This window comes from Podarcis bocagei (genome assembly GCF_964188305.1).
Source record: "Podarcis bocagei genome assembly, chromosome: 7".
Classification (NCBI taxonomy): Eukaryota; Metazoa; Chordata; class Lepidosauria; order Squamata; family Lacertidae; genus Podarcis; species Podarcis bocagei.
Genome location: NC_138132.1, coordinates 11430067 through 11457961, shown reverse-complemented (window position 1 = coordinate 11457961; position 27895 = coordinate 11430067). Strand labels below are relative to the sequence as shown.

Sequence of the window (27895 nt, the reverse complement as noted above, 5' to 3'; positions counted from 1 at the left end):
CACCCCGTTGTGGGGATTCGAACCACCGACCTTCTGATTGGCAAGCCCTAGGCTCTGTGGTTTAACCCACAGAGCCACCCGTGGCAGGGCAGGCAGTGTAAATCAATACAAACAAAGACACTTAATGCAATAATACCTGGGGTGCATATTTTTCTTTGCATACTTGTAGTTTTACCTGGGATTGCAAGAGAGTGATAAAATAGTTAGGGATGCTGTGGGGTTTCTGGATCAAACACTCTCCTGCTTGCTGTCTTCTAGGGCCTCGACCAGCCTCTTTCCTGAACATGACAGAAGGCGTCAAAAATAAGATCATCACAGCTGAGGGTTTCCTGCTACTCATCTGTGCCATTGGTCCTGGTCTTTTTTTGCTCTTCAGGGTGAGCTGTTATTTCCCTCTGACTATTCTTTGTACGCATGGTGACAGACAGGGAGAGCATGGTGCATAATGAATCTGTCAGCCTACAGTTTCCAGTCACCAGATCTTGTTCTGCTTTTTTTTCTATTTTTAAAGAGTAGATTGTTACCCCAAAGGGGCAAACTGTCCTTTTATCAGCATGTACACCAGCAACAGGCACAACATCTAGATAATTGCCTAATACAAGAGTTTTCCCCCAAATGGCACTTCACTGGAATCACATGGGTCAGTTATAGCAAAGGACCAAGGGTATTGTCTGAGAACAATAATTGGATGGCTCTGAAATACAAAATGATGTTTGCTGTGTTCCTTTAGTAAAAGATGTTTGTGATGTGTTTATCACATTAATATCCCACTTCTCCACTGTCATGGAACTTAAGGAAGCACACAGAGGGGTCTCAGGTAGGTTCCCATCCAAGCACTGACAAGAACAAGATGGCTGTGTCATGTGTGATGGCTTATGAATGCTCTCCGCAAGAAATGCCTCTGCTCACTCAGAGATACATATATACATCCTTTATTTTACATATGTACAAGCAGCACACATAATTATGCATCCAAATCCTCTGGGTCAGATTCTCGGAGTGACTTACATCTGCCCCTTTTCCAGCAGAAGAGGCGAGGCATTCTCATTTGATGTCTCTGCCCCCTCCTCTTTAACACTCTCCTTTCCTGAGCAGATGGAACCGGCACTGCCTCGCAGTCAGTGCCAGAGCTTCCTGTGCGGTGTTGAGGCTCGGCTCCAACATCAGAGAGCCTTCCCTCTTCCTGAGTTTCCCTCCTTTCCTCCATTGCCACTTCCTGCCCCCCTTCCTCTACTGGTCTCTCCTCTTCCCTTTCGTTCTCCGTCATTTCCATGACATCATGCACCTTTAGACCATGTCCTGGCCCCTGGTACTTATCTGAAACTTGTTGTTTTATCTACACAGCTAACTGAAGACTAGTTCACATAAGCTAGAATTGTCCATCTACAAATGCTGTGTGAATTACAACTGGGCATTTGGTGAAGTGGCCTGTTTATTTCTCTGTCACACACAGCTGCCCAGGATGTAAGTTTTCACCCATGCACCCCAATCATGCATAACAGAGAGCTCATGCAACTACTTTTCCATATGGCCAGACAGAATGTTGTAACATGTGTTCCGTTTTATCACGTGCTGATCAGCTGAGGACCAGTTTTTGTTTGTATGAAATGGCCCTTAAACTAAAATTGATTTAATTGTTATGCTTTTCTGTGATCAGCTCGCTAGTTACCATTAACTGTGACCAACGTAATGAGAACCTATGAAATCTAAGCAGTAAATGGCTACCAAGATTATGAGCCTCTCAATACTGGTAATTGTCATTTAGCAAGAAGTGGTAGTGAACAATTTGCTATAACTCACCTCTCACTTCCTCAGAGAATCCCAACTCTGAATGGGCGAAGGACAGTTAAACTGGTTTAAGGTTACATCCACAACATACTTTTTTAAAAAAAGAGCCATTATTGTACCATTTTAACAGTCATGGCTTCCCTCAAAGAATCCTGGGAACTGTAGTTTGTTAAGAGTGTTGGGAATTGCAGCTCTGTGAGGGGTCTCCTAACAACTCTTGGCACCCTTAACTACAGTTCCCAGGAGTCTTTGGGAGAAGCCATGGCTGTTAAAGTGACAGAAGAGTGCTTTAGATGTGTGGGGGGGGGCTGAGTTTGTGGCCTAAAAGCCTGTAAAATGCACCGAAAACTGATGCAGCTAAGCAAAGATCCATCTCCAATTTGGTGGAGCCCAGGAAGCCCAGCCACTTGGAGGAAAAGCACATAGAGACTATGTCTCCATTATCTCATTCTTATGCTTGCACACTTAGAGGGCAGATGAACAGACAGCTTCACTGAGGAGCAGCTCCAGAGAATGGCATTGGGCTCACTACAGGGCTGCGGGCTTTGGCAGGCCCAGTGATGCCTACCCTGATGTACCACACTTGTTTTCATAGTGTTTTCCTTCTCTCTCTCTCTCTCTTTGTTTTTTTTTTGCAGAAGAGATGGGAAAACGAGCGCCTTTTACAAGCCAAGAAGAAGGCTTATGAAGAGGAGAACATATATGAAGTAATTCCAGGAGACTGGGCATGGGGAAGGGATTGGCAGTTGCCCCCCCCTAAATAAAAATGTTAAGAAAAATCCTGGCTACGCCCATGCTTCTGTGCAGCAGAATGTGGGAAAATTCCAAAGCTGAAGGAGGGACAAAGAAACATATTCATGCATTTCATACACACACACACACACACACACACACACACACACACACACATATATTCATAAAATTTATACACCGCTTGATTGTAAAAACAAAACAAAACCTCAAAGCGGTTTACAAAGAGATAAAACAGTGAAATCAAGGGGGAGAAATTACAACCTGACTTTAAAGCAGGCTTCCTCAAACTCAGCCCTCCAGATGTTTTTTGGCCTACAACTCCCATGATCCCTAGCTAGCAGGACCAGTGGTCAGGGATGATGGGAACTGTAGTCTGAAAACATCTGGAGGGCTGAGTTTGCAGAAGCCTGCTTTAAAGCATACAAAAGTTAAAATGCTAAAACAGATTTAAATCACCTCAAAGTTCTAAGCTTCTGGGCAGACTTGTCTAAAGAGGAATGTTTTTAGCAGATGCTGAAAAGAGTACAGTGAAGTCATGCGCTTGATCTCAATAGGCAGGGAGTTCCAAAGTATAGGCACTGCCTACAGATTTAGGAGTGAGGATCCCTACCAAAGATCGGTGAATTAAAAAATGAGAACACTTTAATTCCAGTAGGAAGGAAAGTAGTCAAAAGCTTTACTATTTGTTATTTTTATGTATTTTATTTTATATGCTTATGTACATTTTCCTGTTGCTCAAGATGAGTTCATTACGTTACTGTGAAAGTGTGTTTTGCATTATCCTAAAAAAACCAGACCCAATCTTCATTTCCTGTGGTGAGGCCTGTGGAAAAAGAAGAGCACCGTCTCCCCCTTCAGTTCAATCTCAATATCCTACTTAGTGGGATTTACTTCCTAATAAACTTGTTTAGGGTTGCAGCCAAAGGGTTGTATCAAGCTATACCTAGTGACAGGAAGTCCTCCTGGCTGGAACATCATCCCCGTGAGTCCACTCTGGGCAAACTGGAAATGTTGTATTTGACTGCTACAGTGATGTCACATCCCACAGAGCAGGCCCTTTGAAATGAATGCACCGAAATTTGTAATGTCCATTGTTTTTAACGGGTCTGCTCTGAATAAGACTAACCTTGGCTATCTCCCTAAAACTCAATGCATCTTCAGAATAATAGTGTATTAATATTTATGCTTATAGACTTATCTTTCAGAAATTGACCTTTTTTGTGTTTTCCCTTCCTAGGGACTGAATCTGGATGACTGTTCCATGTATGAGGACATTTCATGGGGGCTGCAGGCCACCTACCAGGACATAGGGAACGTGAAAGTGATTGATCTGCAGCTGGAGAAGCCAGAGAAACCGTGATAGAAAAGGACTTCACTTTGCATTCACTTTCCAGGCACATAGTATAAACAGACCATTTTGAATCCTGAATATTCTCCCTCACTTCATCCTGCTGAGGAGCATTGAGGGCAGGGGTGGAAGGATTCTATATTCTCCTCTCTCCAGGATACTCACACTTGTATAACTATGTCAGGTTTACAATAAGAAGGCTGAGAAGAAATTATTGCTTCTGCTTTGTGAAAGATCTGGCTTTGGCAGGAGGGTAAACAACACAGGTTTCCTGGCATTTTCGTTTTCCAGACAAACTATTCTGACAAGTACTAACTTTATTTTCACTTGACATCTTCCTAGTCACTTTTCCATTCTTGGTCTTGTTGGGAAGAGATGCTTCCCTCCCCTTTTCTAGGAAAATTTGTTCCAAGATGTAAAGAACACGTCAGTGATATTCACCAAATGTTGCACAACTGAGAAGCTTATAGGATTAATTCATTTAGAACTTGTGCCTGCTCCTACTTTCCCTTCTGAAATTGGGGTTTAAGAGAGACCTATTTATAGTGCAGCTGATTTGGAAGCATGCTCATTGTATTCAGTTCAAATGTATATTTTTTCCCCATTGTTGAATGCTGAAGGAAATTGGGCTATAGGTTTGCAGCAAAATCCAGCTGTATATGGTGCTGATTGGACAATGCTTCAAGACACACATGAAGAAGAAAGAAATAGTACATAGACTGCCTCAATCACAAGATAGGAGGAAAAAACTGAGAGCTTATCCAATATTTGCTTTGGTAGAAGCCAGGAAAAGGCTGAAATCATATCATGGGTGAAAAACCTATGCAACTTTTGTTTCAATATTATATTTGTCTTCATCTTTGATCTGCTACTTGTATGCTTTCCCACTCTTGTATAGGAAAAAGTTGTAACATTGTTAATATTGTAGGGTTTTGGTTTTTTTGATAGATTGCACTATGAACCTCCCTTGCTTTCTTCAAAGACCAAAGGAGAGCTGGAGAGAGCTAATGAGACTTGGGCTAAAAGTAATAGGGTTAACCAATGTGATACTCTCCAGATGTTTAGAACTATGATTCCCATTATCCCCTACTATTATCTATGTTGGCTGGATTGATTGGAGTTATAGTCCAAAAACATATGGAGGACACTATGTTGAGTATCTCTCTCTTAGAAGAACCAATGAGTTTTAGGTTTTCATGGTGACAATGAAAAAAATAACCAGACATTTCAGTGTTTGGTTATTTCCCTAAATAGGCGTCTGACCCTCTCTTCTTACCATGACATACGAAGCTCTGGTTGTGCATTACAGAAGATTGCCAAAGGTGGGTGAGTCAAAGCAATGATCAGGGAAATGGGTAGTTGACCCCATTAATACTCTTGATCCAAGCCCTAGCATGGGAGACGGTTTGTAATCCTATTTCGATTTAATGACAGACTAAATTTCCTTATTTTTTCATGTTTTGTCATCTGGGATGTTAATAAAATAAATGTTTCACTATTATGAAATGAGATTGTTTTGAAACAACATGTTTCATTTACTTAGAAAATGTCCTACTTGCTTTATATTCAAAACAACATCAAAGTGATATATTCTATTATTCACTTAGGAGAACAACTTATTTCTAACCCTAACCTCATGATAACAGGGTTAGTTTGGATCAGTGCTTTTGTAATACCGAGCAGTACAGGAAAGTCAGGCCTGTCTTGATGCTTGTCTGATCAGATGCAATACAATACACATTTTCACACTACAAGTGGCCAGCTGGCCACCTTTGCACAAGGAAACATGCATTGGCTATCTTCATGATGGATGGTTTTATATACTTCAGCCAGTGCTCTTTCCTGCAACCCATATGCCTTGTAGCCTAAACCTTAATACACAATCTGTGCCTGGGAATAATTTGTTTTTCGTCTGGTACCATCTCTGGTGAAACAGCCTATGTCTTTTAAATTATTCTAAAAAGTGTCTGTATTATCCTTACAAAACCAGAGCAATTCACAAACATGAGCAGGCAACAAAGTTGGTGGCACAGACTGTTCAGATAATACTCTATATTGCAGTTGCTGTAAGGGCCTTTTAGCAGTTCTCTCTACCCTTAAGCAGTGTTAGCTCCCTTCAGCAGCACTCATCATCTAGAACAGGGGTAGGCAACCTAAGGTCCACAGGGGTAGGCAACCTAAGGTCCAATTGCCTTCTTAATCCAGCCCGCGGATGGTCCGGGAATCAGCGTATTTTTACATGAATAGAATGTGTCCTTTTATTTAAAATGCATCTCTGGGTTATTTGTAGGGCCTGCCTGGTGTTTTTACATGAGTAGAATGTGTGCTTTTATTTAAAATGCATCTCTGAGTTATTTGTGGGGCATAGGAATTTGTTCATATCTCCCCAAAAAATATAGTCTGGCCCACCACATGGTTTGAGGGAAGTTGGACCGGCCCACAGCTGGAAAAGGTTGCTGACCCCTGATCTAGGTGTACTATAATGTCACCATGTGGAAGATATGCTTGCAAAGGGATGGGGATTCATGAAGGCTTTCCACTCTGTCCATTTTATGCATGAACGACCTATGTAAGTGTTATCATTATGGCATGGAACATCAATATGCAATATCTATTGCATCTCTCTCAGTCACCTTAAAAGAATGATATGAATCAGCCCTTACTACACATAACATACACAAAGAGCCTGTGATCCTCATTTCATTTACTTAGAAAGCCTAATAAAGTCAGTAAGACTTCCAAGGTAAAGCTGTTTAGGATGGAGTGGCTGTCTTCAGGATCAGGAAGGGTAAATGTTTGTGATACTGCACCGTGAGTGGGGGCTCAACACTTCCCCCATGTCATTTGTCCTAAACCAAATTGCATCCCTAGAGCTAGTTGCCTTGTGGAGCAACACAAACGGGTATTACCACCGTATATGTATGGGTTTGCCTTGAAGATAAATAGCATCAGCAGGGATGCAGGCAGTTCTCTGAGGGAAATAGCATGGAGAGAAGGGTTAACCAATTAACTATGCTCCCTTCCACAGCACTGGGGTCTCAAGCCACATTAGCTCTTCTAGTACCATTACTAACTCTTACAACAAAAAACACCACAGGATATCCTATTCACAGCTATCCTGTGACAAGTAGGATTCAGTCCTGATACTTTGCTCTACTTTTGTCTGCAGATGGAACTATATTATTTGGCAAATATAAGAGTTTTGAGAAGTTGCAAGGCTAAAACATACTTGGCATGCAAAAGCGTGTAATACAAATCCATGTGGTTGGTTGTTTTAGGCAAAGAAGCTTTGGTGGTTGAAATCTGAAATGGGGGAGGGGGGAGAGGAAGGCATTTCATCCTTGTACACAGACATGTGCATGGCATTTCCCAACTAACTCTTCCTGGAGCTACTTTTCTCCTTGCAAGGTTCCAAATAATGTATTTTGCAAGTTTAACAGGCACTCCTGGAGGAGAGTGGCTTGAGGGAAAGCTGTGGAAGAAAAGAAAAGCTAAATAAAGAATTAAGCATCTTACTCCCCTCCTGCTTCCATTTCTGACTGTTTCCCTCACAAAACTACTTTGGTTAGAAGAAGCAGGCATCACATTTCATAATATGTGTTTACATACAGTATGTTATTTGGACCAGAGTTTCAGATTAATGTAAAAAGTATATGACAGTTACATTGAAAACTATTTCTTAATTTATGACAGTAACAAAAGTCACTTTTGAAGAAGCCATTTATTAAGATAATATGATTGACCATTGAAATAAAGCCCAAGAGCTGCAAGCACAGTTCAACTGAATTATGGAATCTTGGGATTTCATTGTTAGATGGAAATGTGGCAGAGTCTAGTAGTCAGGGTTGAATCTTTTTCTTCAAATCAGAGCTCCTGAACCTCATTGTAACATTTGCTCATTTTGGAAATAATCTTTAAGGAGGTTAGTGAAGATTCATCAGGTATAGCATCAGAAAACAGTTTCAGCAAAACATAAAAAGATGCTAGAAGGAGATAATGTAAATGTAGCTTTGTAAATTACATCCGGTAACTCCACAAGTAGTATAGCACCCTATGCTTTTTCATATTGGCCCTCAAGAAGAAATGCTTATTACAAAACTTCAACATTTAAAACATAGGCACTTCTTTCATTTTTAATCAGATTGTGGAGCATTAAAAAGCATAAGGGTGAAAAAATGTTCACCAAATAAACTTCTAGGGCTTGCCACACAAAAACTCACTTCTAGGGTCATATATCCAAAATTGTGTCTTTAGAGCTCTAAAACAATGAGGTGGTATGAGCAGTGGTGCTGGCTTTAGAAAAAGTCACTTGATGAAGTTTCCTACAGAGTAGACAGCAAATGATTAGAGCCCTGCTTATTACAGCAGATGGGGAAATGCACCAAAATTGCTAGATAAGCAGAAATGCATAGCTGCTTACTTTATGACTAAAAACATTCAAAATACAGCACCACACTCTGTACTGGAACTGTTAGCTCTATCCACTATGTTACACTAAGGTGGCTTCTCTCCTGTGTGCGTTCGCATGTGCCTGGTCAGGTCTCCTGACTGGCTGAAGCTTTTCCCACACTCCCTACATGAATATGGCTTCTCTCCTGTGTGCATTCGCTTGTGGACAGCCAGGTTTCCTGAACAGCTGAAGCTTTTTCCACACTCTCCACATGAATATGGCTTCTCTCCTGTGTGCGTTCGCTTGTGTCTGGCCAGGTGTCCTGACCAGCTGAAGCTTTTCCCACACTCTCCACATGAATATGGCTTCTCTCCTGTGTGCATTCGCTTGTGTCTGGCCAGGTGTCCTGACCAGCTGAAGCTTTTCCCACACTCTCCACATGAATATGGCTTCTCTCCTGTGTGCATTCGCTTGTGGACAGCCAGGTTTCCTGACCGGCTGAAGCTTTTCCCACACTCTCCACATGAATATGGCTTCTCTCCTGTGTGCGTTCGCTTGTGACTGGCCAGGTCTCCTGACTGGCTGAAGCTTTTCCCACACTCTCCACATGAATATGGCTTCTCTCCTGTGTGCATTCGCTTGTGTCTGGCCAGGTGTCCTGACCGGCTGAAGCTTTTCCCGCACTCTCCACATGAATATGGCTTCTCTCCTGTGTGCATTCGCTTGTGCTTGGCCAGGTCTCCTGACCAGCTGAAGCTTTTCCCACACTCCCTACATGAATATGGCTTCTCTCTTCTGTGTGTTTGCATGGGAGTGACTAGCACTGATGAGTAGCTGAAACTTCTCCCACACTTTCTAAATGGTCTCTCTCCTATACATAATTGTTGGGCTGGGTGTGACAGCTGCTTTAAAGTTGTCCCACTTTCATTGCATCTAGAAACCTGAGTTCTACTCTGCGTCTCTTTGTTTATATCTTTTAAAAACAGTGTCTCCTCATCTTTGTCTTTGTAAACACAACTTGGCACTAGGTGCTGCAGCATAGTTCTGTTTGAAGCACTATTTGTGATTTTGAATAGAGATTTCTCTGCTAGGACATTTTCAGGTACTTCAGGCTGTATTCCATATCCTGAATGCCTCCATTTCATATGTCTGTGAAGGTAATCTTTGAAAGTGAAAGCCAATTTGCAGCAGGGACACTGATGGCAGGTGATACCTCGCTCCTGTATCAAACGTGAATTCTGCCTGTGTACTATTTGAGAACAAACAAGATTTGAGTTTTAGTAGCTATTTTCAACCATGCATGACAAATGGGCATATGGGACCACATTATTTAGGAAACTACAGGACCCAACAAGCTCACTGAGAGCCAAGGAAAAAGACACATGCCAAAACAGAGGGTTGTCCTGAAGGAGCAAGCAGCAGTAAGAAGACCAAGGCTGGCCACAGCATTCGGAAAGGTCATATTGCATACAGTGGTCAAAACAGCATCATTGACTATATTACATGTATGGGAAACAAAATAGCTTTGACCATGTCATTGCAGAAGTGTTTTACACAATAAAATGAACAAGGGCTCTAAGATATATTTTGTTTTTATTAAATAATAAATTAAACTTAATTTTAACTATTCTCACAAATGTGTGAGTTATTTCAGGCTCAAAGAAACCTTAAACCTGTCCAAAAAAGTAATATTTTTTTGTAAAAATATTACTTAAAAATCAATTTATTTTATAACCACAAAAAACACCCTCCTTATTTTTAAAACATAACAAGTACATAGTTACCCCATTCTACAACAAAAGGATGATACACGTGTTAGTTGTGTTTTGCGCGCTATGGCTTATCGAACCTACCAGGAATAAAATGACAAAAATTCACTTTGAATAGTCAGTGACCCTTTTCTTAATACCATTTTTATACCTTATTTCGAAAGAGACCACATTTAGCTTTATTTTGATACCAAAATAAGCCCAACTGGCTGAAAAAACAAAAACAAACAGTAGTTTTTTTCTAAACTGATGCAGAAATTGCATTAGCCTAAATCGCGCAGAAATTGAAATTTTCAAAAAATTCTCCTGTGCACAATTTTGGATGAAAAAAATCTTTAAAAATTAATTTGAGGGGTTTTTCTAAACTGTCGCAGAAATTGCATAAGCCTAAATTGCGCGAAAAACGAAATTTTCAAAAAATTCTCCTGCTCCCAATTTTGGAGCAAAAAATCTTTAAAAATTAATTTGGTTATCTCATAAGTATCTACACATTTAAAAAATTGAAGAAAATCTGAGTCATGAAAGCACATGGCACCAGGTAATTTGGCGTGGAATGACCCAAAATCTGGAGGTGTGTTAAAATACTGCAATACTATTGAATGCAAATAAAGTCTAAATTTTGGTGCTTTAACTATATTAAAATAGTTCTGAGAGAGAATTTCTTCTATGCCAAAGGCATTTCTTATTTTTTAAGATAACACCTGCATACAGAGGAAATTAGATATTTGCACAAGAGACAACTACTGTATATGATGAAATTCTTCCTAATATTACAACAACTGTAGTATTGTTGTGACCTTGGCGGGGGGGGGGGTGTGTGTCAGCCTGTATGATGCTGGAGTCTCTTCTAATTCCATTGTTTAACTAGCCAGGCAAATTCCTTGGCGAGTTAATGGCCCTAAGTATGGTCAATAGTATAACAAAGCAAGTTGTTCTGTGCCAGAGGACAAATGGGTGCCCCCTCTCACCTGACTGGTAGTTAGAAGGACAATAGCCAGTTGTGTGTGACACCTGGGTTAGAAGCAAAGCAGAAGCCAGAAAGTGAGAAACATACTTGATTTCTATTCGAATCAAAGGCTGTGACTATGGAAGAAGCAATATATTTTGGGGTGTTGATTCTGTCAGTCCCTCCATCACAGGCTCAGGTTGTATATTTGTATAAAAAAATAAATAAATCTTAAAGACACCACAGACACTGATGTCCCTCATTCCTAGAATCTCTGGAATTTCACACCGCTCAGAGAGTGGGGTGATGTTCAACAATATATTGGCATGCTATGTGAGGGGGTCTACCATGAGCCAAGGTGTGACAACCTCCCAGCTGATGGATTTTGACTGAGGGGGAAAGCCATATTTAACAAATGTGGGACAATCCACGGGGATGTTGTACTGCACAAGTTCCCACTGAAATAAATAGGAGAGGTATAGTAATATTTGTATGACGCCTCCATTCCTTTCAAAGAGACAGGCACAGAATAATATCCTGGTGGACTATGTCTCATATTACTGGCAGGTGTGTTGTTACTTCACTTTCCTGCAGCAGGCAGCAATATGACTTGTGCCAGCCTGCTCAAGGCTGGCACCACTCCCATGCTCTACATATGAGAAGACTTAAGAACTGGAGTCATGTTCAAAAGTCATACAAGCACTACCACTATGTCAAAAACGCAGCACCAGTCTTTTCAGCCCACATATTCACCATGCAAAATTGATCCTAATCCTTGTGCATTTCTCTGCAACATGAAAGCTTTCCCCCAGCTGTCCTACATTTCTCTTACCTCAACCACCCTTCTAGCTCTACAATTCTATGGTTCTATGAACTAGTCCTTTAGATTTACTGTATATAACGCATAGAAATATGAAGATATATTAGATGTATCTAGGAGAATGCTGCCTAAGACAAACAAAAGAAGCAATAACAGATTTCAGTGTTAGGGAAGATTTAAAACAATGCATGATTATTATACCTTTTCTTGATTTCCATCTAGAGCCCCACTTGATGCCAAGCTCCTTTCCATATTCTTCTCCATACCAAACCAGAAGCTCAGAATGAATAAGGATTATTTTACATGCTCTGTAGTAGATTTTCCCATGATACTGGAAGGCAACAAGATTTTGCTCTTCCTCATTCCGGGCACAGTTAACATATCTGAAAGTTCATTGTTAAGAGGGTAACTAAAAGTACTCAGTCAGGGAAGCTGGAAATTAGAGAAGTACTATGAAGCATAACAATTGCATTACTTTCTTCTATTATTCAAGTAATGAAATGTACAGCTGAAATATTTTAAATTTGTTGAACACTGGGCATATTATACACTGGAGGTTACAACACACAACAGAATTTTGTAAAATAAACTTTGGTCTTCTTACCTGTGGTAACTTCACTTTCTTTTTTTTATGGTGGTAGAAGAATATATTTGTCTGGGTTGCTCCTCCCACTCATTTCAGAAGCAAGACTTATGCAGACTACCAGGCATTTGCTCTACTAGGAATGATGAACCCATAGCTTTGACTGATCCTACTAAGCAGTTTAGTGGCCCACCACTCTCTTTCCAAACCAAGATATTCTTTTTACCTTTGAAAGGTGCCACTTCTCTCTCTAGTACTGGCACTACTGGACTTTGGTAAATAGTGCACAATTTGCAAAGCAATATGCAGAAAAAATACCCTGGTAAGACTGCTGTTGAAAGGATAAAGAAAACTTAACATTTATTAGTCTTGGAGGAGGAACTTGGAATTTTACATGTAGCCAAGATGCAGCCACTAGCACAAGCTAACTCATACTGACTACTTGGAGAAGCAGAAAAGAATTAAGGCCTGAAAGGAAGTGATCTACTTTACTGACAAGCATTTACTAAAAGAGAAGGAATCAGTGAAGAAGGAAGAACAGGTTGCCTTTCTGTCTATTCCTCACCACAGTTCAAGCAGGTTATTGCAAATGTTGTGCTTTACTCCCAACAGTTAAAAGATACAGTGGTACCTCTGGTTACGTACTTAATTCGTTCTGGAGGTCTGTTCTTAACCTGAAACTGTTCTTAACCTGAAGCACCACTTTAACTAATGGGTCCTGCAGCGCTGCCGCTGCCCAATTTGTGTTCTCATCCTGAAGCAAAATTCTTAACCCGAGGCACTATTTCTGGGTTAGCGGAGTCTGTAACCTGAAGCGTATGTAACCCGAGGTACCACTGTATTAAGAGTACGGATGGGTAACCTGTAGGCACCCAGAATGACAATTAAGTTATTCTGTTCTATTGGCCTTTCCAGGTGTTTTAAAAGTCTCTCTTCATTTAGTTTGATCAAGGATGTTTACCTCATCCAGTTGGAATTAGTTTCATCCTTTCCATCAATGTAAACATAGCAGTTTTGCCCTCTAGTAATCTGTAATTAAAATAGACACGAAACACACACATCAATATGGTAACACTACAACAATATGTAGGATGTTAAGGGGCTCTGCTCCCCTGCTTGCTTTGGTCATCAGCCCTTTCCCCCTATTAACCCCCTTAGAGTTTCCCCTTCCCACTGAATGCAACTACTAAGAACCCTTTTCACCCTCTCAAACCTATGTTCGAAAGCACAACTCTCGTTTCTGCAGCCCTGCTTTGCACCCGTTTTCACCTTCACCTCCATGTCTTCCCCTTCTTTTGTGCAACCCCAACAGGCACAAAGACCACCCCCATGGTAATATCTTGCATCTTCCTCTTCCCACATATTGCAACTACTAAGAACCCTTTTCACCTTTTGCCTAATTATGAAGCCACCCTCCCCACCTATTCTGTAGCTCTGTTTCCTGGCAGGCTTGTTTTCTGGATTCTCGTCATTTTCTTTCAAGGAGTTTTCCTGGAGTTTTAAAACTTTGTGTTTAAATAATTTAGAATAGTCTAAGTGGTGAACTATACGGTACTTTTTATTTTAATAAGACAATTCACTTTGAATAAACAAATAAGCAGAAGCAATAAAATATTGGTTTGGGTGAGAAATACATTTCAAGAACTTCCCTGGCTTTTTTGCTTAAGGTACCGTATTTTTTGCACCATAACACTCACTTTTCCCCTCTTAGAAAGTAAGGGGAAATGTCTGTGCGTGTTATGGAGCGAATGCCTATGGGTGGCATGGGGGGGGGGTCTGCTGCAGTTGTGAGCAGAGGATCCATGGTTCCCCTTCCTTCCCTCCTCCGTGGCTCGCTTTGAAACAGCAAAGCGGGAGAGGAGCCGCTTACACAAGTGTAAGCGACTCCTGTCTGGTTGGCTGCTTTAAACCGTGCTCTCTGTCCCTCTCTCCTCCCCACTCAGCTTGCTAAATAGCAGCAAAACTTTTCAGCTCTCTAAGCCGGGGAGGAGGGAGAGAAGCAGAGCCTGCTTGTTTTAAAGGAGCAAAGCGGGAGAGGAGAGAAGCCTTCTCCCCTTATACCCCTCTTCTGCATTATTAGCAGCATCCTTCTCCACCCACCCCACGCATGCTCCTTGTCCCTTGAGTGCTTTTCCTTCCCTCCCCACTTAAAACGTGGTTACAAAGCACGGATCCACATGGATCCTCAGGATTTTTGCATTGGGCTATCCCAAACTCACCGTCAGATCACATGTCTGTGGCCATTGCATGAACCACAAAAATCATACATCCACTGTTTCGTTTAGAATATTGTTTTTCTTGTTTTCCTCCTCTAAAAATTACGTGCGTGTTATGGTCAGGTGCGTGTTATAGAGCGAAAAATACGGTATATGTCTCACCATTGCATAGGTATATTATCTGCACGTGTCTGTTATCTGGCTAGACTCCATAGTCAAGATGGGTACTTTCTGCTTTTAAAGTTATAATCATTTTTGTTAAAGATACTCCCCAGGATGCACACAGCAGATAGTTAATTCATTATTGTCTCAAGCAAACACTTACAGTACAAACAACTGCCCACTTGTGCACATTCTAGTTGCATGCAGCAGCATACACATGCCGTTTTTGGTGCAGCAAGGGGGCAGAACAGGGCAGGGGCAGAATAGAGTCGAAGGGACTTGCCTTCATCTAGAAAGTAGTTCTATAGCTCCAGATAACCACACTGCCTAATTCTGCCGTGTGCTCTGTGGAGCAGTTGCAGCAACAAGGGGAGCCACCCCCTCCACTAGTTTATGTACCTCTCATTGATGGGCCACAGAAGAAGAAGAAGAAGAAGAAGAGTTTGGATTTGATATAATAATAATAAATAATAATAAATTTTATTTATATCCCGCCCTCCCCAGCTAAGCCGGGCTCAGGGCGGCTAACAACAATCAAATAAACAATCAAATAATAACGCATTCTAAAAATATTTCATTATAAAAATTAGTTAAAATCAAATTGATGGCAACCGATTAAACAAAATTCTGTGCAGGTTGCCAGAGGAGGGAGTCAAGCTGCGCCCTGACCAAAGGCCTGGCGGAACAACTCTGTCTTGCAGGCCCTGCGGAAAGATGTCAGGTCCCGCAGGGCCCTAGTCTCTTGTGACAGAGCATTCCACCAGGTTGGAGCTGCAGCCGAGAAGGCCCTGGCTCTAGTTGAGGCCAGCCTAACCTCTCTGAGGCCTGGGACCTTGAGGGTGTTATTATTTGTAGACCGTAGGTTTCTCTGTGGGGCATACCAGGAGAGGCGGTCCCGCAGGTACGAGGGTCCTAGGCCGTATCCCGCCTTTCACTCCCCTTCAGGAGTCTCAAAGCGGCTAACCTTCTCCTTTCCCTTCCTCCCCCACAACAAACACTCTGTGAGGTGAGTGGAGCTGAGAGACTTCAGAGAAGTGTGACTGGCCCAAGGTCACCCAGCAGCTGCATGTGGAGGAGCGGAGACGCGAACCCGGTTCCCCAGATTACGAGACTACCGCTCTTAACCACTACACCACACTGGCTCTCACAGTGGCTACACCTGCATGGAAGCTGTCTCTGCTCTTCCTTCTTCAATCCCCTCCTGGTTTTAGGAGACAGTGGTGCAGGAGAGTATGGGGAAGAACCCAACTCTTCCCTTGCCTGACCTGCCTCTTTCCCCTCTGCCTCCAACACATCCTGTGCTCCAACCTCCGGCTCTGAAGCTTCCCCTGTCTGACTCTTGCCCCCTGGCTGGTACAGGTTGCCACAACAGATCCCCTCTCCCCAGTCCAGCCCCGCTACACCAGTGCACATTTGTCTACGTCCTGCAAGGCCCTGACAATTCTGCATTGAACCATCTATGATCTTGCTGCAATTCAAATTGTGTTTCAACATTGGGTGGTGACAGACAGCAATAGGATTGCTTGTATTCATTAACATTTGAGTTCTGATACACTAAAATGAAAAAGTTCACCATTCTGAGTTATTGTTTCAAATTTTCTTTCATTAAATGCATTTTAACATACAATTTTTAGCCCACTTCTACAACATTCAAGGAAGTTTATTCATAATTGATATTCCATCAAATCATACTTTAAAACAGAGGATTATTAAACAGAAAAGGCAGAAACTTTCTTGACCACTTTCATAAAACTTAAAAGGATGAAGGAACAAGACTTCTCTAAGGAGGGAGTTCCAACACTTTGGCTCCATCAGGAAGAAGGTTCTACTTCCTGTACTCACAAGCTTGACATTGTAAAGGGAAGGAGCACTGAACAAAGTCATTTGACTCTGCCTGGAGGGTGGGGTTTGTTCATTCAGCAAGGTGGTACTCTACATGGATTTTTTTAAAAATAAAAGTGCTGTGAGTAAATCATACCAGCCAAGAATAACCACTGTTGGCTGCTTCTTCTTCCTCTGTGATTTTCCCTTCATAGGGCCCAAAATGAATTCCTGGAGGCAGAATTTCTCCTTCATTCCAGACTCCAAAGCCAGCTTTGGGGATACCTGATGGGCCAATTCTCAAACCTGGAGGTAAAGTGAGGGTGGCCCTCTCTTCCAGTCCTATTTCTACTGCTGTATCCTTGATGAAAACTGGAGAACCATGAACTGAACATTCATCAATAAAGAATAGCAGGCAGTATTCACAAACTAGGAAGGGAAAGAAAGATAAGTGAGACATGATGCTGCAGGACGTTTTTTCCATCAATGAGTTTTTTCAAATATCTACAGTTATGATTGGCAATCTATATAAATATTTAAAGTTGTAAAACGTGGGGGATTTGTGTCAATGTGCAATAATTATTACAATGAATTTTGTGGTCGGCTCTCCAACTGAAGCTCTGGTCTTGGGGAATGGTGATATGGACAGGGCTACTGTACTGCTTCAGAGGATAAGGATGCCAGGGGTGGGAGTCTACTTATGGGGCAGTCCAGAGAGCAAGGTTGGGTTCACAACCTAAGGTCACATTGAGGGGGTGGTCAATAAGAGAAGCAAAGTCCAGTCACAGGCCAAAGTCACAAACAAAAAGAACACAGGTTCTCAGCAAGGCAGCACAGAGCACCAAGAAGCTGGTTAATGGAAGTTGTTCCAAGAAACTTCCCCAAGGACTGAATACATTTTTCCATGAGCCTGCTAAGCCCCGCCTTAGACATAGCATATGATCAGCAGATAATCTAATTGCAGCAGACAGAATTCTGTCTGGTTCTAGGCATAGTCAGCCTAATAGTTGTTGTTTTAAAATAATATTTATTAAATATTTATCAGTATACAAAAATATGTGCATTGTCTCTTTTTTCAAGTTGTGTTTTCTACAGATCAGTTTCATTTGTTGTGAGACGTTAGTGTTGCAAACAGTATGAGGTTGGGAAGAAGAAGAAGAAGAAGAGTTTGGATTTGATATCCCGCTTTATCACTCCCCTTCAGGAGTCTCAAAGCGGCTAACATTCTCCTTTCCCTTCCTCCCCCACAACAAACACTCTGTGAGGTGAGTGGGGCTGAGAGACTTCAAAGAAGTGTGACTGGCCCAAGGTCACCCAGCAGCTGCATGTGGAGGAGCGGAGACGCGAAGCCGGTCCCCCAGATTACGAGACTACCGCTCTTAACCACTACACCAGACTGGGAAGAAAAGATGGAGAAAGTAGGGGAGGGGTGATGGTGTGTGGGATAGTTTTACGAACCCTGATAGTTCCATTTAACAATAGTTCTAGCACCATAGGGTGCTCCAAGGCTTCATGGTACAGTTGGATGAATTCAGGGAAATGTTTCGTTATTTCTTATGTTTGTCGTTGCCCATAAATGTTAAGAAGGATTATTTCCCCTGCTATGCAACCTTGGCATTCCCTATCAGAATATTAAGTGGTATTGACGTGTTTCCCATTGGAATCTCTTTGAAGAAGGAAGGATTTCCCCCCTAAACTAGTTTAGCCGCTAACATTTGGTTGGTTGGGTTTCCTTTTCTTATAGTGTGTAACCATACTTTAATTGCACAAATTCCCTCAAGCTATTACTGGCTGTATCTGCTAACTCCGTGTGGCACACTGTGGTCCACAGATGACAGCTGCACTCTAGGAGTGGTTATGGGTAGATGGACAGTCTATTCTTATTCTATGGGATTGGTCTACATAGTCTTTGGATACTTTCATTTCTATGAGTATGAAATATGTGTTTGTTGTTGGCACTTCTATAGCATACGTAGTCCTTTCAAAAACCTCTGTGTTGTGTCCAGTTAATTCTTACTCAGAGAAGTCCTTTTCAAATCAAATGATCTAATTTAGTAATATTAAATATTAAATTAATATCAATGGGTCTAAACTGAGTAAGCCTAGCATTGGCTTTAACCCTTTATCACAATCTGCCAGTTTCTGACAAATCAATAACAGCATTAGTTCAGTTCAACTGACTCAGATTACTTGTACAGATTCTGACATTAAGACCACCTCCTGTTTAAAGAAGGGCTAGGGTAACTGCAGACCTTCTGTACATCACCCATCATCCGTGAATATAATCAAATTGTGAGTCTATTGTGAATAAATGGCCCATGGCAAATTTATAGGAAATTTATTTTCTTTTTAAAATGTGATTGGGGATACTGATTATAGCTCAGGAACTTTTTATATGAAAGTCTGATGTACTTTCTTACAAAATGGAGTAGTGTCACAAAAAGAGAGTTTAATAGTGCCAGTATAGAATTGCTCTTCCTTTTCCAATTTTGAACAATTGTTACAAGCCTGATACAGGCATTTTAATTAACATAATTTTGATTAAGCGCTTTTTAAAATATAAGCATAAAGGGAGAGTTTCTTAGCATTATTAGCATTAGAATTATGAATAAACCTGAACCTGAAAAATATGTAATAGAATATCTAAAAGCACTGTTTTATAAATATTTTTCCAAGGCAACATAAGAATTGAAGATGGAAAATGCTGATTATAAACTTACACAAGTAATCATCATCATTTGGCTCATTTATTTCCATATATGTTTTTCTCTCCCTCTTCCGCAAACTGTATGTACTAACTTCTTTCTCCTGATCTCTTTTCTTATTCTTTGCTTTCCCCGACAAAGCTTTCTTCTCAATATCTGAAGTATATAATCTAATTTTGTAACGCATAAACTCATGGAAAGCAAAAGTACATGGAATACAAGAACTTGAATCACATTAGGTATGTTTAGGTGTTCACATTAGTCCCTCCTTGCCTTGCTCATGTGTAGGATTTACATATAAGCAGAATGCCTGAATATATCTACGTTTGTTTCTGCAAGATGTGTGTAGAACACTGTGGGATATTCTACTCTGAAATGGCATTGTCTGCTTATAATAAAATCTTCTATAGTTTCAGCATTTCTAACAAGTCACATAAGAATAGCAGATGGTAAAGAACATAGGATGAACATACCACACTGGACATGAAGTGACAGATACAGTGTGCTGAGAATTAAAATGTTCCCTATTTCCTCCTCAAGATTTTGCTTGGCTGTGCTCCAAAACGTTTCACTAGGCATCTAAACAGAATTAGTTATGCTCTTTACTAGCGATGCTTAATTACCTAGATTGGCTGAGAGCCTGGATATGTGACAATGTGGCTCACAGGCAGCAAAATATTAACCAATCTTGCTCCGACCTAGAAATACCATACTAAATCATAGCCCTTTTCAGAATGAGACAAAACCACCTAAAAAATCCCCAACTTTCATTAAGCACAAAGAATATCTTTTAACATGGACATGTCTGCATTTAAGTGCAGCTTATCAATGTTAGAAATTTAATTCTGAGTCAATTTTCATATTTCATGGTTGCAGGAATGCCTGGTCCTGTTAACATGGATAAGCTCACACTTAAACATCACTATTAACACACCCTGTCCCTTTCATGCCCCATCTCCTTCCATATTTGACTCATATAAAGTCTTTCACAGTGTAATTGGCTAGGTGGATTTGAACTGCTTGAGCAGCTGCACAGTGTAAGCTCTCTGTCATTTTGCTGTACTGGACTTGAAAACAACATGCAACATTGTTTTTGCTCTTACATACAATTACATAAAAAAAAATTGTCTTACACAGATCATAAGATCAGATCATTAGAAAAACTTCCAGTTCCAGTTTTGGAGAGTGCCCTTTACAATTAAATGTCAAAAAGCTGTAAAGAACACAGTGGGCAGAGTAATTATTATTTTAAAATATTAAGAAAATAAATAAATGGCTCTCTACCAAGCACTTACCAGTCTTTGATTCTGCTGCAATGTCTGTCGTATGAACATCTGCACATGTATTTTTGTCAGTTTTCTTTATATGTTCTTGGTCTTTGGAAGTAAGTCCCATAGTTTTTATTTGCTTATTCTGCAACAAAAAGTTGTTTTCTATTAAATCTTAACATCTTTTGGTCTTTGTGGAAGCTGCCCAGAGTGGCTGGGGGAACCCAGCCAGATGGGAGGGGTACAAATAAATTATTATTATTATTATTATTATTATTATTATTATTATTATTATTATTATTATCATCATCATCATCATCTCAAATAACACTCATAAAGAATTAAGAGGGGGCTTGTGAATCATGTGTATTTACTGGGTGTTAAAAGTGATCATATTAATTTAGATCTTCTTAAATATTTCCACAAAGGCAGTTATCATTTAGACAAATTACCAGTTAGTATATTCAGTTACGAGACAGTCCCAAGCCATACTTAATTATTTATTTTTCTCAGGAATCTCTCCTTTGGCTAAAGAGTACAATGTTTAGCAAAAGTATGGTACATGGAAATAACTTTGAACATGTGACTATTAATGCTAACACCCAGAAAGACCTTCAAACATGAACAGAAAATGAATTGCTGCAGCAATCATGACTTAAATGTATGAACATATTATATATTTGACTTTCAACCCAATGAAATAGCTACATAGTGTCCTCATGTCGAAAAGGTTGTGTTGTCTGGGGCTGACTAGAATTCAAAACACCTGGAGAAGGGTTGTCAACCTGGTCCCTACTGCCCACTAGTGGCCGTTTCAGGATTCTACGTGGGCGGTAGGGGGAGCTACAGCACAAGCAGAATCCTCCTTCCATCGAGCGCTGGTGGGCGGTAAGGAAATTTTCCCATTAAGAAAGATGCATTAGTGGGCAGTAGGTATAAAACGGTTGACTACCCCTGACTGGTGAAGGCTGGTCTATTAGGCTGTGTCCACATGAAGCTTTTGAAACACACATGGGCTACTATTTCACAGTGTGCTTTCGTACATAGCAGTTTCTTGTGTACAGCAGTACACACCTTCATGTGATACCATAATCTAAAGCAGCAGCTACTAACTATATTGGCTGTATACACTGATAATGTGCAAGCTAGTGTCCAGCTGTGTTCTGTTCCCCTTCCCTCAATTAGTGTTTCCACATACTTAAAAAAAGAAAGAAAATATTTTTCACAGTCTTTCAGTGTGTCAGCAAATAGTGTGGGTTTTGTGAACTACAGGTCACCCTGTCAGATGGGTAGCTTACCCTCAGTCTCCTACACATTTGATTCCAGAGTTTGTGTTGATTTCAGAGTTTGTTTCTTTGTTTCAGTTGTTTGTTTTGGTTCTTCCTTTGTTTGAAAGTGTAATGTTATGATCACTGACTACAAAAGTCAAATTGTTTATCTAAAAGCTAATGATTGTAAACAATAAATTTCCACTCAAATAAAAAGTATGCCCCATCAAACCCTGCTTTTATTAATATCTTTATTTCCATATCAGGGCAAACACATGAAACGTTTCTCCAAACTATTTTGATTCGATGTTTGCTAGAATCATCAGACAAACAAAAAAACAGAAATTGCAAATCACTTGAAATATCCAAAACTATCTTACTTGATCAAGAGGGTACTTTTTTTTCTTTTCCTCTTTCCAGCTATTCAGGTTACATGGTGTCCTAAAAGATTTTACTGGAAATAAGAAGCAAACTAATATTTTAGAAATTAAAATATTATCACTGAACATATAAACCCAAGAGAGAGGGGGGGGGATAAAGGGTGTATTGTGCAATATATACACAAACTTTGGTATTTATACCAGTCAATCATTTGGAGAAAGCTATAGCTCCAAACCATCCACTAAATTTCTCCAGTACCTGCCAGCCAGTTCTCCATGGTAATTTCCAGGAGTATATTTGCAAAAATGTGTTGTTATAATAATAAAAAATATTATTTATACCCTGCCCGTCTGGCTGGGTTTCCCCAGCCACTGTTTCACCAGTAGAAAGACATTTGGTAGCATGAATTTAAATAAATAGAAACTGAACAGGCAGGTGGTTCTCCTTCAGTTTATGGAATGATAAAAACAATAATGCCTCAATAAATGTCTCTTGATTGATTGATGTTTAGAATATTTTATCTGCATTTTCACTTTTATTATGACTATGAATGCATCATCACAGGAATGTATACCATGATATTACACATTGTGTTGCCAAGAAAAAGGAATGAACATAGGAAACTGCTATATACTAAGTCAGACCATTGGTCCATCCATCTCAGTATTGTTGACACGGTCCAGCAGTGGCCCTCCAGGGGTCCTGACACAAGTCTTTCCCAGCTCTACCTGGAAATGCCAGTGACTAAACCTGAGAGTTTTTCTGTGCAAAACACATGCTGTACCACTGAGCTCCAGACTTTCCTTATATGATTGTATATACATGGAATGAATGGGAATATAGGGACAATATGACAATAACCTCATTGCTGATACAGTATTGAATTAATGAAACACTATTAGATGCTCAGCTTTAGAATGAATATAAAACCATTCTAATGCAAAAGATTAATATTCAATAAAAAGAATACAGCAAAATTGCAACCTGATCTATGCACCAGAATACACAGTATAGCAACAGAACGGAGGTGGGGAACCAGTGCCCCTCCAATTGTTGTTGAACTCCATCTCCCATTAGTCCCAACCAGCATGGCTAATGGTGAAGGATTACAGGAGTCATATCTGGAGGGCCACTCATTCCCCATCATTGCAACAGAATATGCATATAGGTAAAGCAAAGGAAAATCAAGTATGAGACATAAGGGCTATTAGTAGTGACGAGCAAAATGAACCAATGTAGATGAGTTGAGTCACATCTCATAAACTACATTTTGTTACATTCATCAGCTGCATCTCACAAAATTAATGTAACTAAAGTAATAGATATGTCATTCACCAGAAAGAGACAAATGCAGTCAATCATAGAGCATTTATCTTTCAATTAGCTATGATGGCTAAATGGAATGCCCATGTTCAGATATATGCTAAGTTGATTGAAGGGACAACAGAAAGGGGGAGCATTGCCTTCATGCCCTGCTTATGGGCTTCCCAGAAGTATCTGGCTAGGCACTGTGGGAAACAGGATGGTCTGTTCCAGCAGAATTTTTCTTAGACTTTACTGCTGGTGAGGGGTATGGCCTGCAAAGTGTTCTATGGCCCGTATACAGAAGCCTGGAGGGCTGCATGTATTCAGGAATGACTATAGTAATCATTTACCTATAGATTTTGGTGTCCATTCCTCATCAGACTCAGAGGACTCATTTGTAGTTTTGGGAGGTTGCCGTGCATGATACATAAATGTTGGTTTAGGTGTAGGAAGACCTAATAAAAAATATCAGGTATAAGATACTATAAAAGTTGTTGTCTGCAAACATCTTATTGAAAGAATGCTTCCAGAAATTTGTCTCTGTTCAACTGATGTCAAATGCCAATAAAAGACAAAATAATCAATGCTATGGTATTGTGCTATGGGAAAACCAGGCCCTTCCCATCCCCCAGAATCTGTATCCAATGTGAAAGGCTTCAGATCACTTGCCACATAGTATACCTAGTCAAAAGGTTTTGTTAAAAAGAAAAAGTACTGTATCAGTGAAAGACCAATCTATCCTCTGCAGTCCACAACATGGGAGAGGTGTGGGAAAAGGAGACAAATGTTTCAATGGTATCTTACAGAGCAATTCTAAGAAACTCAAAAGTAAGCCCTATTGCTTTCAATTGGGGTCTACAACCAGGAAAGTGGATTAGATTGCAGCCAATGTGCAACTTAACTGATTCAACCCGGTAACTTAACCAAGCATATAAAGTGAAGTCATGCTTGGAAAAGAATTTGAATCCAGACCTCCCAGGTACAATTTCAGCATTATTTCTAGTTCCATACTTCTTTCATTAATCTCTCTTTGCCTTCTCTACTGGTCCTAATTCTGCCTACAGAGTTCTAAATTTTAACCTTTTTACAAACATAGTTAATATATGGTGTAATTGAGCTGAGCTTCAGGCTGTAATCATTGAGAGCCCTTGGAAGCCTGACAGTTATACTTTTAAATACACACTAAAATATATGCTTTGCTAACTTTAACATGTCACATAGATGAACCCTTTGAATGTTACTATTTGATAAAGGTAAAATAAGGTGCAAGAGTGAACAATTCTTCAATTGTTCTTCAACTCAGAGATCTTATTGCAGCTAAATAATCCATACTCCCTCCTTACTTTTCAGTAATTTCTCTCACCTAATTGAGTCATAAACTCATAGTTCTCTTTCATATTCTTATAACGAATTTTTTCCCATTCTCCCATTTCAGCCCATTGCTCTTTAGGGAAGTAGATTGCCAGCCCTTTAAAAGTATCTTCAGCCTAGTACACAGGAAGAAAGTGGGTACAGACACATAATATCATGTGTTTTACTTAGAAACAAGCACTTTACAAGTAAAGTGAAATCAATCAGTGAAATTACACACTTTTAAATTTGCACACCAATTAATTGATGGGTCTAACAACAAGCTAAGTTGCTGGGACTGCTCTTGAAAGTCCAGTTGTTGTACAAGCTGAGCAGCTGCCATACTTTACCATGTCCCTGAACCAGATCTATTTAAAACAAAATTTAGCTATGGCTTTCCTTTCCAGTCTGCACCCAAAGTTTCCAAATTGCATGGAAATTCTACACTACTTTGCCAACTTTGAATGATTGCTGCATGTTATCAGGTATTGGCAACTACAGTACAGATAAAGTGCCATGTGACTGTAGCATGATTGTCAAGGTTCCCATCTTTATGGGCCTCTCCAGCAATAACTGAGCTACATGTGAAATCTTATTATTTACACCTCTTAAATTATATATTATTTCCCCATTATTTTTATTTAATTAAAACATTTGTGTGTGACTTCCCCAAGCCTGCAAAATTGCTAAAAGCAGCAAGCCTCCACTTGCAGAAGCTTGCCACATTTTAGGATGGAAGGTCTCTTTACGGGATATTTGCTTACTCCAAATTCCTCACCTTGGGCTTCTGCCCCCTTTTCTTATGGCTTGGCTTTTTGACCCTCTGTGTATAACCCCTGTCTAAGCAACTATTCTTGGGGCTACCTGACCCCGTCTTCCCCCCCTCAGCACTTTTTGTAAGAAGAGAATCAGAAGGAGGTGGTGCCCCACTGGCTCCTTTCTCCAAGGGCTCTCCTCTCAGATCCCTGGGATCATTCTCCATGAGATCTCCCCCGCTGGGAACAGGCCATTCAGCCTCAGTTGCCCTCTTCCCTGGGGTATCGTTTTTGTCAGATGCCTCTCTCCTCATCCCTCCCACTTCTCCCCTGCTGGAACTGCCTCTGCCCTCCAGCCCTTGGCATTCATCATCCCTGAGCATCTCTTGCCCCAACCCCTGAGCTTCTGCCCCAGGAGGTATTTCTTCCCACATTCCCTGGGCTCCTTCCCCAGCTGGCATTTTCTGCCCTCTTTCCTGGGCTTCTGTCCCAGTGGGCATCTCAGCTCCAGATGCCATTTCTCTCCCCCTCCCTCAGTTCCCAAATTTTAGCCCAGTTTAATCATCTCTCCCTCCTCAGTCTCCTTCCATCCAAGCCAATTTTCTTTCTCCCCTTTCCTCCCTCAGCCCAAACTGGGCATTTCCTCCTTTAATCTTGGGGGGGGGGGTCAGCCCTAGACTTTGGGCTTCCCTGCTCTACAAGCAGCGAGGGAACTGTTTAAACTTCGCCCCTCTCTGAAATCCTCCCCGCCACAGCCCAGCCTTTTCGCTCAGCCCCATAGAATCATCTCCTTCCATCAGCGAGACGGAAAAGGCGCCAAAAATCGCGCGAGCCAATGAGCGACAAGAGCTGGTGAGCTGCAGCCAATCATCGGGCAGCGCGGGAAATTTCTCTCTCTCCTTTTACAGGTGTCTCACCGCCAGGGTGCTGCGTTCGTTGGTGGTGGGTTTTTTGTTTTACCTCAGGCAAGAGGGTGTGGGGGGAGGGGCAAGTGTAGAAAAGCGGGGAATCTTCTATCCTGAGGAAAATGTTTCCTTGCAAGGAAGGGAATCCACGATTTCATGGGGAATGAATACCAGTCGCAGTAGTACTGGAGGAGGAGGGTGGTCTTCAGAAAGAGCTGGTGGAGGAAAACCAGAGTTTGAAGGGAACTTGTCACAAAGGATGGCATGCCTCTGAGCACGTGCAAAGTACCTTTCCCCCTTGCCATTAAGTAGCCACCACAGGCAGTGCCCCACACATCTGGGACTGAGGAAAAGCTGGAATAATAATAATAAAATAATAATAATAATAATAATAATAATAATAATAATAATAATAATAATGGCTTGAAACCCATCCATTGGACTGGGTTGCCCCAGCCCCTTTGGGCAGCTTCCAACAAAATATAAAAACACATAGAAACATCAGACATTTAAAAACTTCCCCATACAGGGCTTCTTTTTCCAGATGTCTGCAGGAAGTCCCATGGTTGTTTATCTCTTTGACATGGGAAGGTGTTCCACAGGAATACTATATTCCCCTGACTATGACGGGAACAGGGAAAGTGGGCAGGAAAAAGGACTTCAGTGATGTGATTTTAAGCTTTTGGAGCTGTTTCCGCTGTTTTTTCCTCTCTTTTTTTTAAATTCGTCTTTATTGATTTAAAATATCATCTTACGTATATATTACAAATAGTTACATCAAAATTAAACAAAAAATATAATAGAAAGAAGATAAAGGAAATAAAAATAAAAAGCAAAAAAGAGTTAACAATAAGAAATGAATATTGGTTATAACATCCTGTCTTTTCTAATAAAACTCGCTTATAACCATACAAGTCCACAACATATAATAGTACGATCCTATTTCCTTTTTACAACGCCAACATATTGGTGAACTTCCCTTATACATTTTGGCGAGTTTTGCCGGGGTGTGGTGCCATCGATAAAGCATCTTCATGGTATTTTCCCTCAAATAATAACATGAGGTAAATTTAATGTCTTGCTGCCATAGCATTCCCCACTGTTCCATATTAATATTATAGCCAAAGTCCTGCGCCCATTTTATCACAGATGTTTTAACCTGCTCCTCTTTCACTTCCCACTCTAAAAGATGTTCATACATTCTTGATATATATTATCCCTTGTTATATATTAACTCTTTTTCAAAGGCGGAAGTTTCTTTGGCAAGACCTTCTCTTTTATCTGTGCTCAGTTTTTGGTTTAGTTGGAATTACTGTAGCCAACCAGACAGGTGGTGTTTAATATCCTCATATTTTTTTTAGG

The 27895-nt window shown here is 40.6% G+C and overlaps 2 protein-coding genes across 3 annotated transcripts; one reads left to right on the top strand and one right to left on the bottom strand.

Annotated features, from left to right (window-relative positions):
• Nucleotides 1-103: 103 nt before the first annotated feature.
• Nucleotides 104-5395, top strand: CD79A (CD79a molecule). Of its 2 annotated transcripts, none has more exons than XM_081202154.1 (3): nt 104-377; nt 2430-2495; nt 3779-5395. In XM_081202154.1, exons 1-3 carry the CDS (start codon nt 210-212, stop codon nt 3899-3901), a joined length of 357 nt encoding a protein of 118 aa, XP_081058280.1. In that variant the 5' UTR covers nt 104-209; the 3' UTR covers nt 3902-5395. The 2 variants fall into 2 exon arrangements, with proteins under 2 accessions (XP_081058280.1, XP_081058279.1); XM_081202153.1 differs by having other exon boundaries at nt 112-377; nt 2427-2495.
• A 2988-nt stretch (nt 5396-8383) lies between these two features.
• On the bottom strand, nt 8384-26504 carry LOC308591520 (histone-lysine N-methyltransferase PRDM9-like; the record flags this gene model as incomplete). The annotated part of the gene is made up of 10 exons (XM_081202287.1): nt 25652-26504; nt 24887-25010; nt 23874-23978; nt 22218-22291; nt 20597-20714; nt 19317-19457; nt 16754-17025; nt 13359-13426; nt 12016-12197; nt 8384-9528 (listed from the first exon to the last, which is right to left on the bottom strand). Exons 1-10 carry the CDS (start codon nt 26144-26146, stop codon nt 8384-8386), a joined length of 2724 nt encoding a protein of 907 aa, XP_081058413.1. The 5' UTR covers nt 26147-26504.
• Between the last annotated feature and the right edge of the window lie 1391 nt (nt 26505-27895).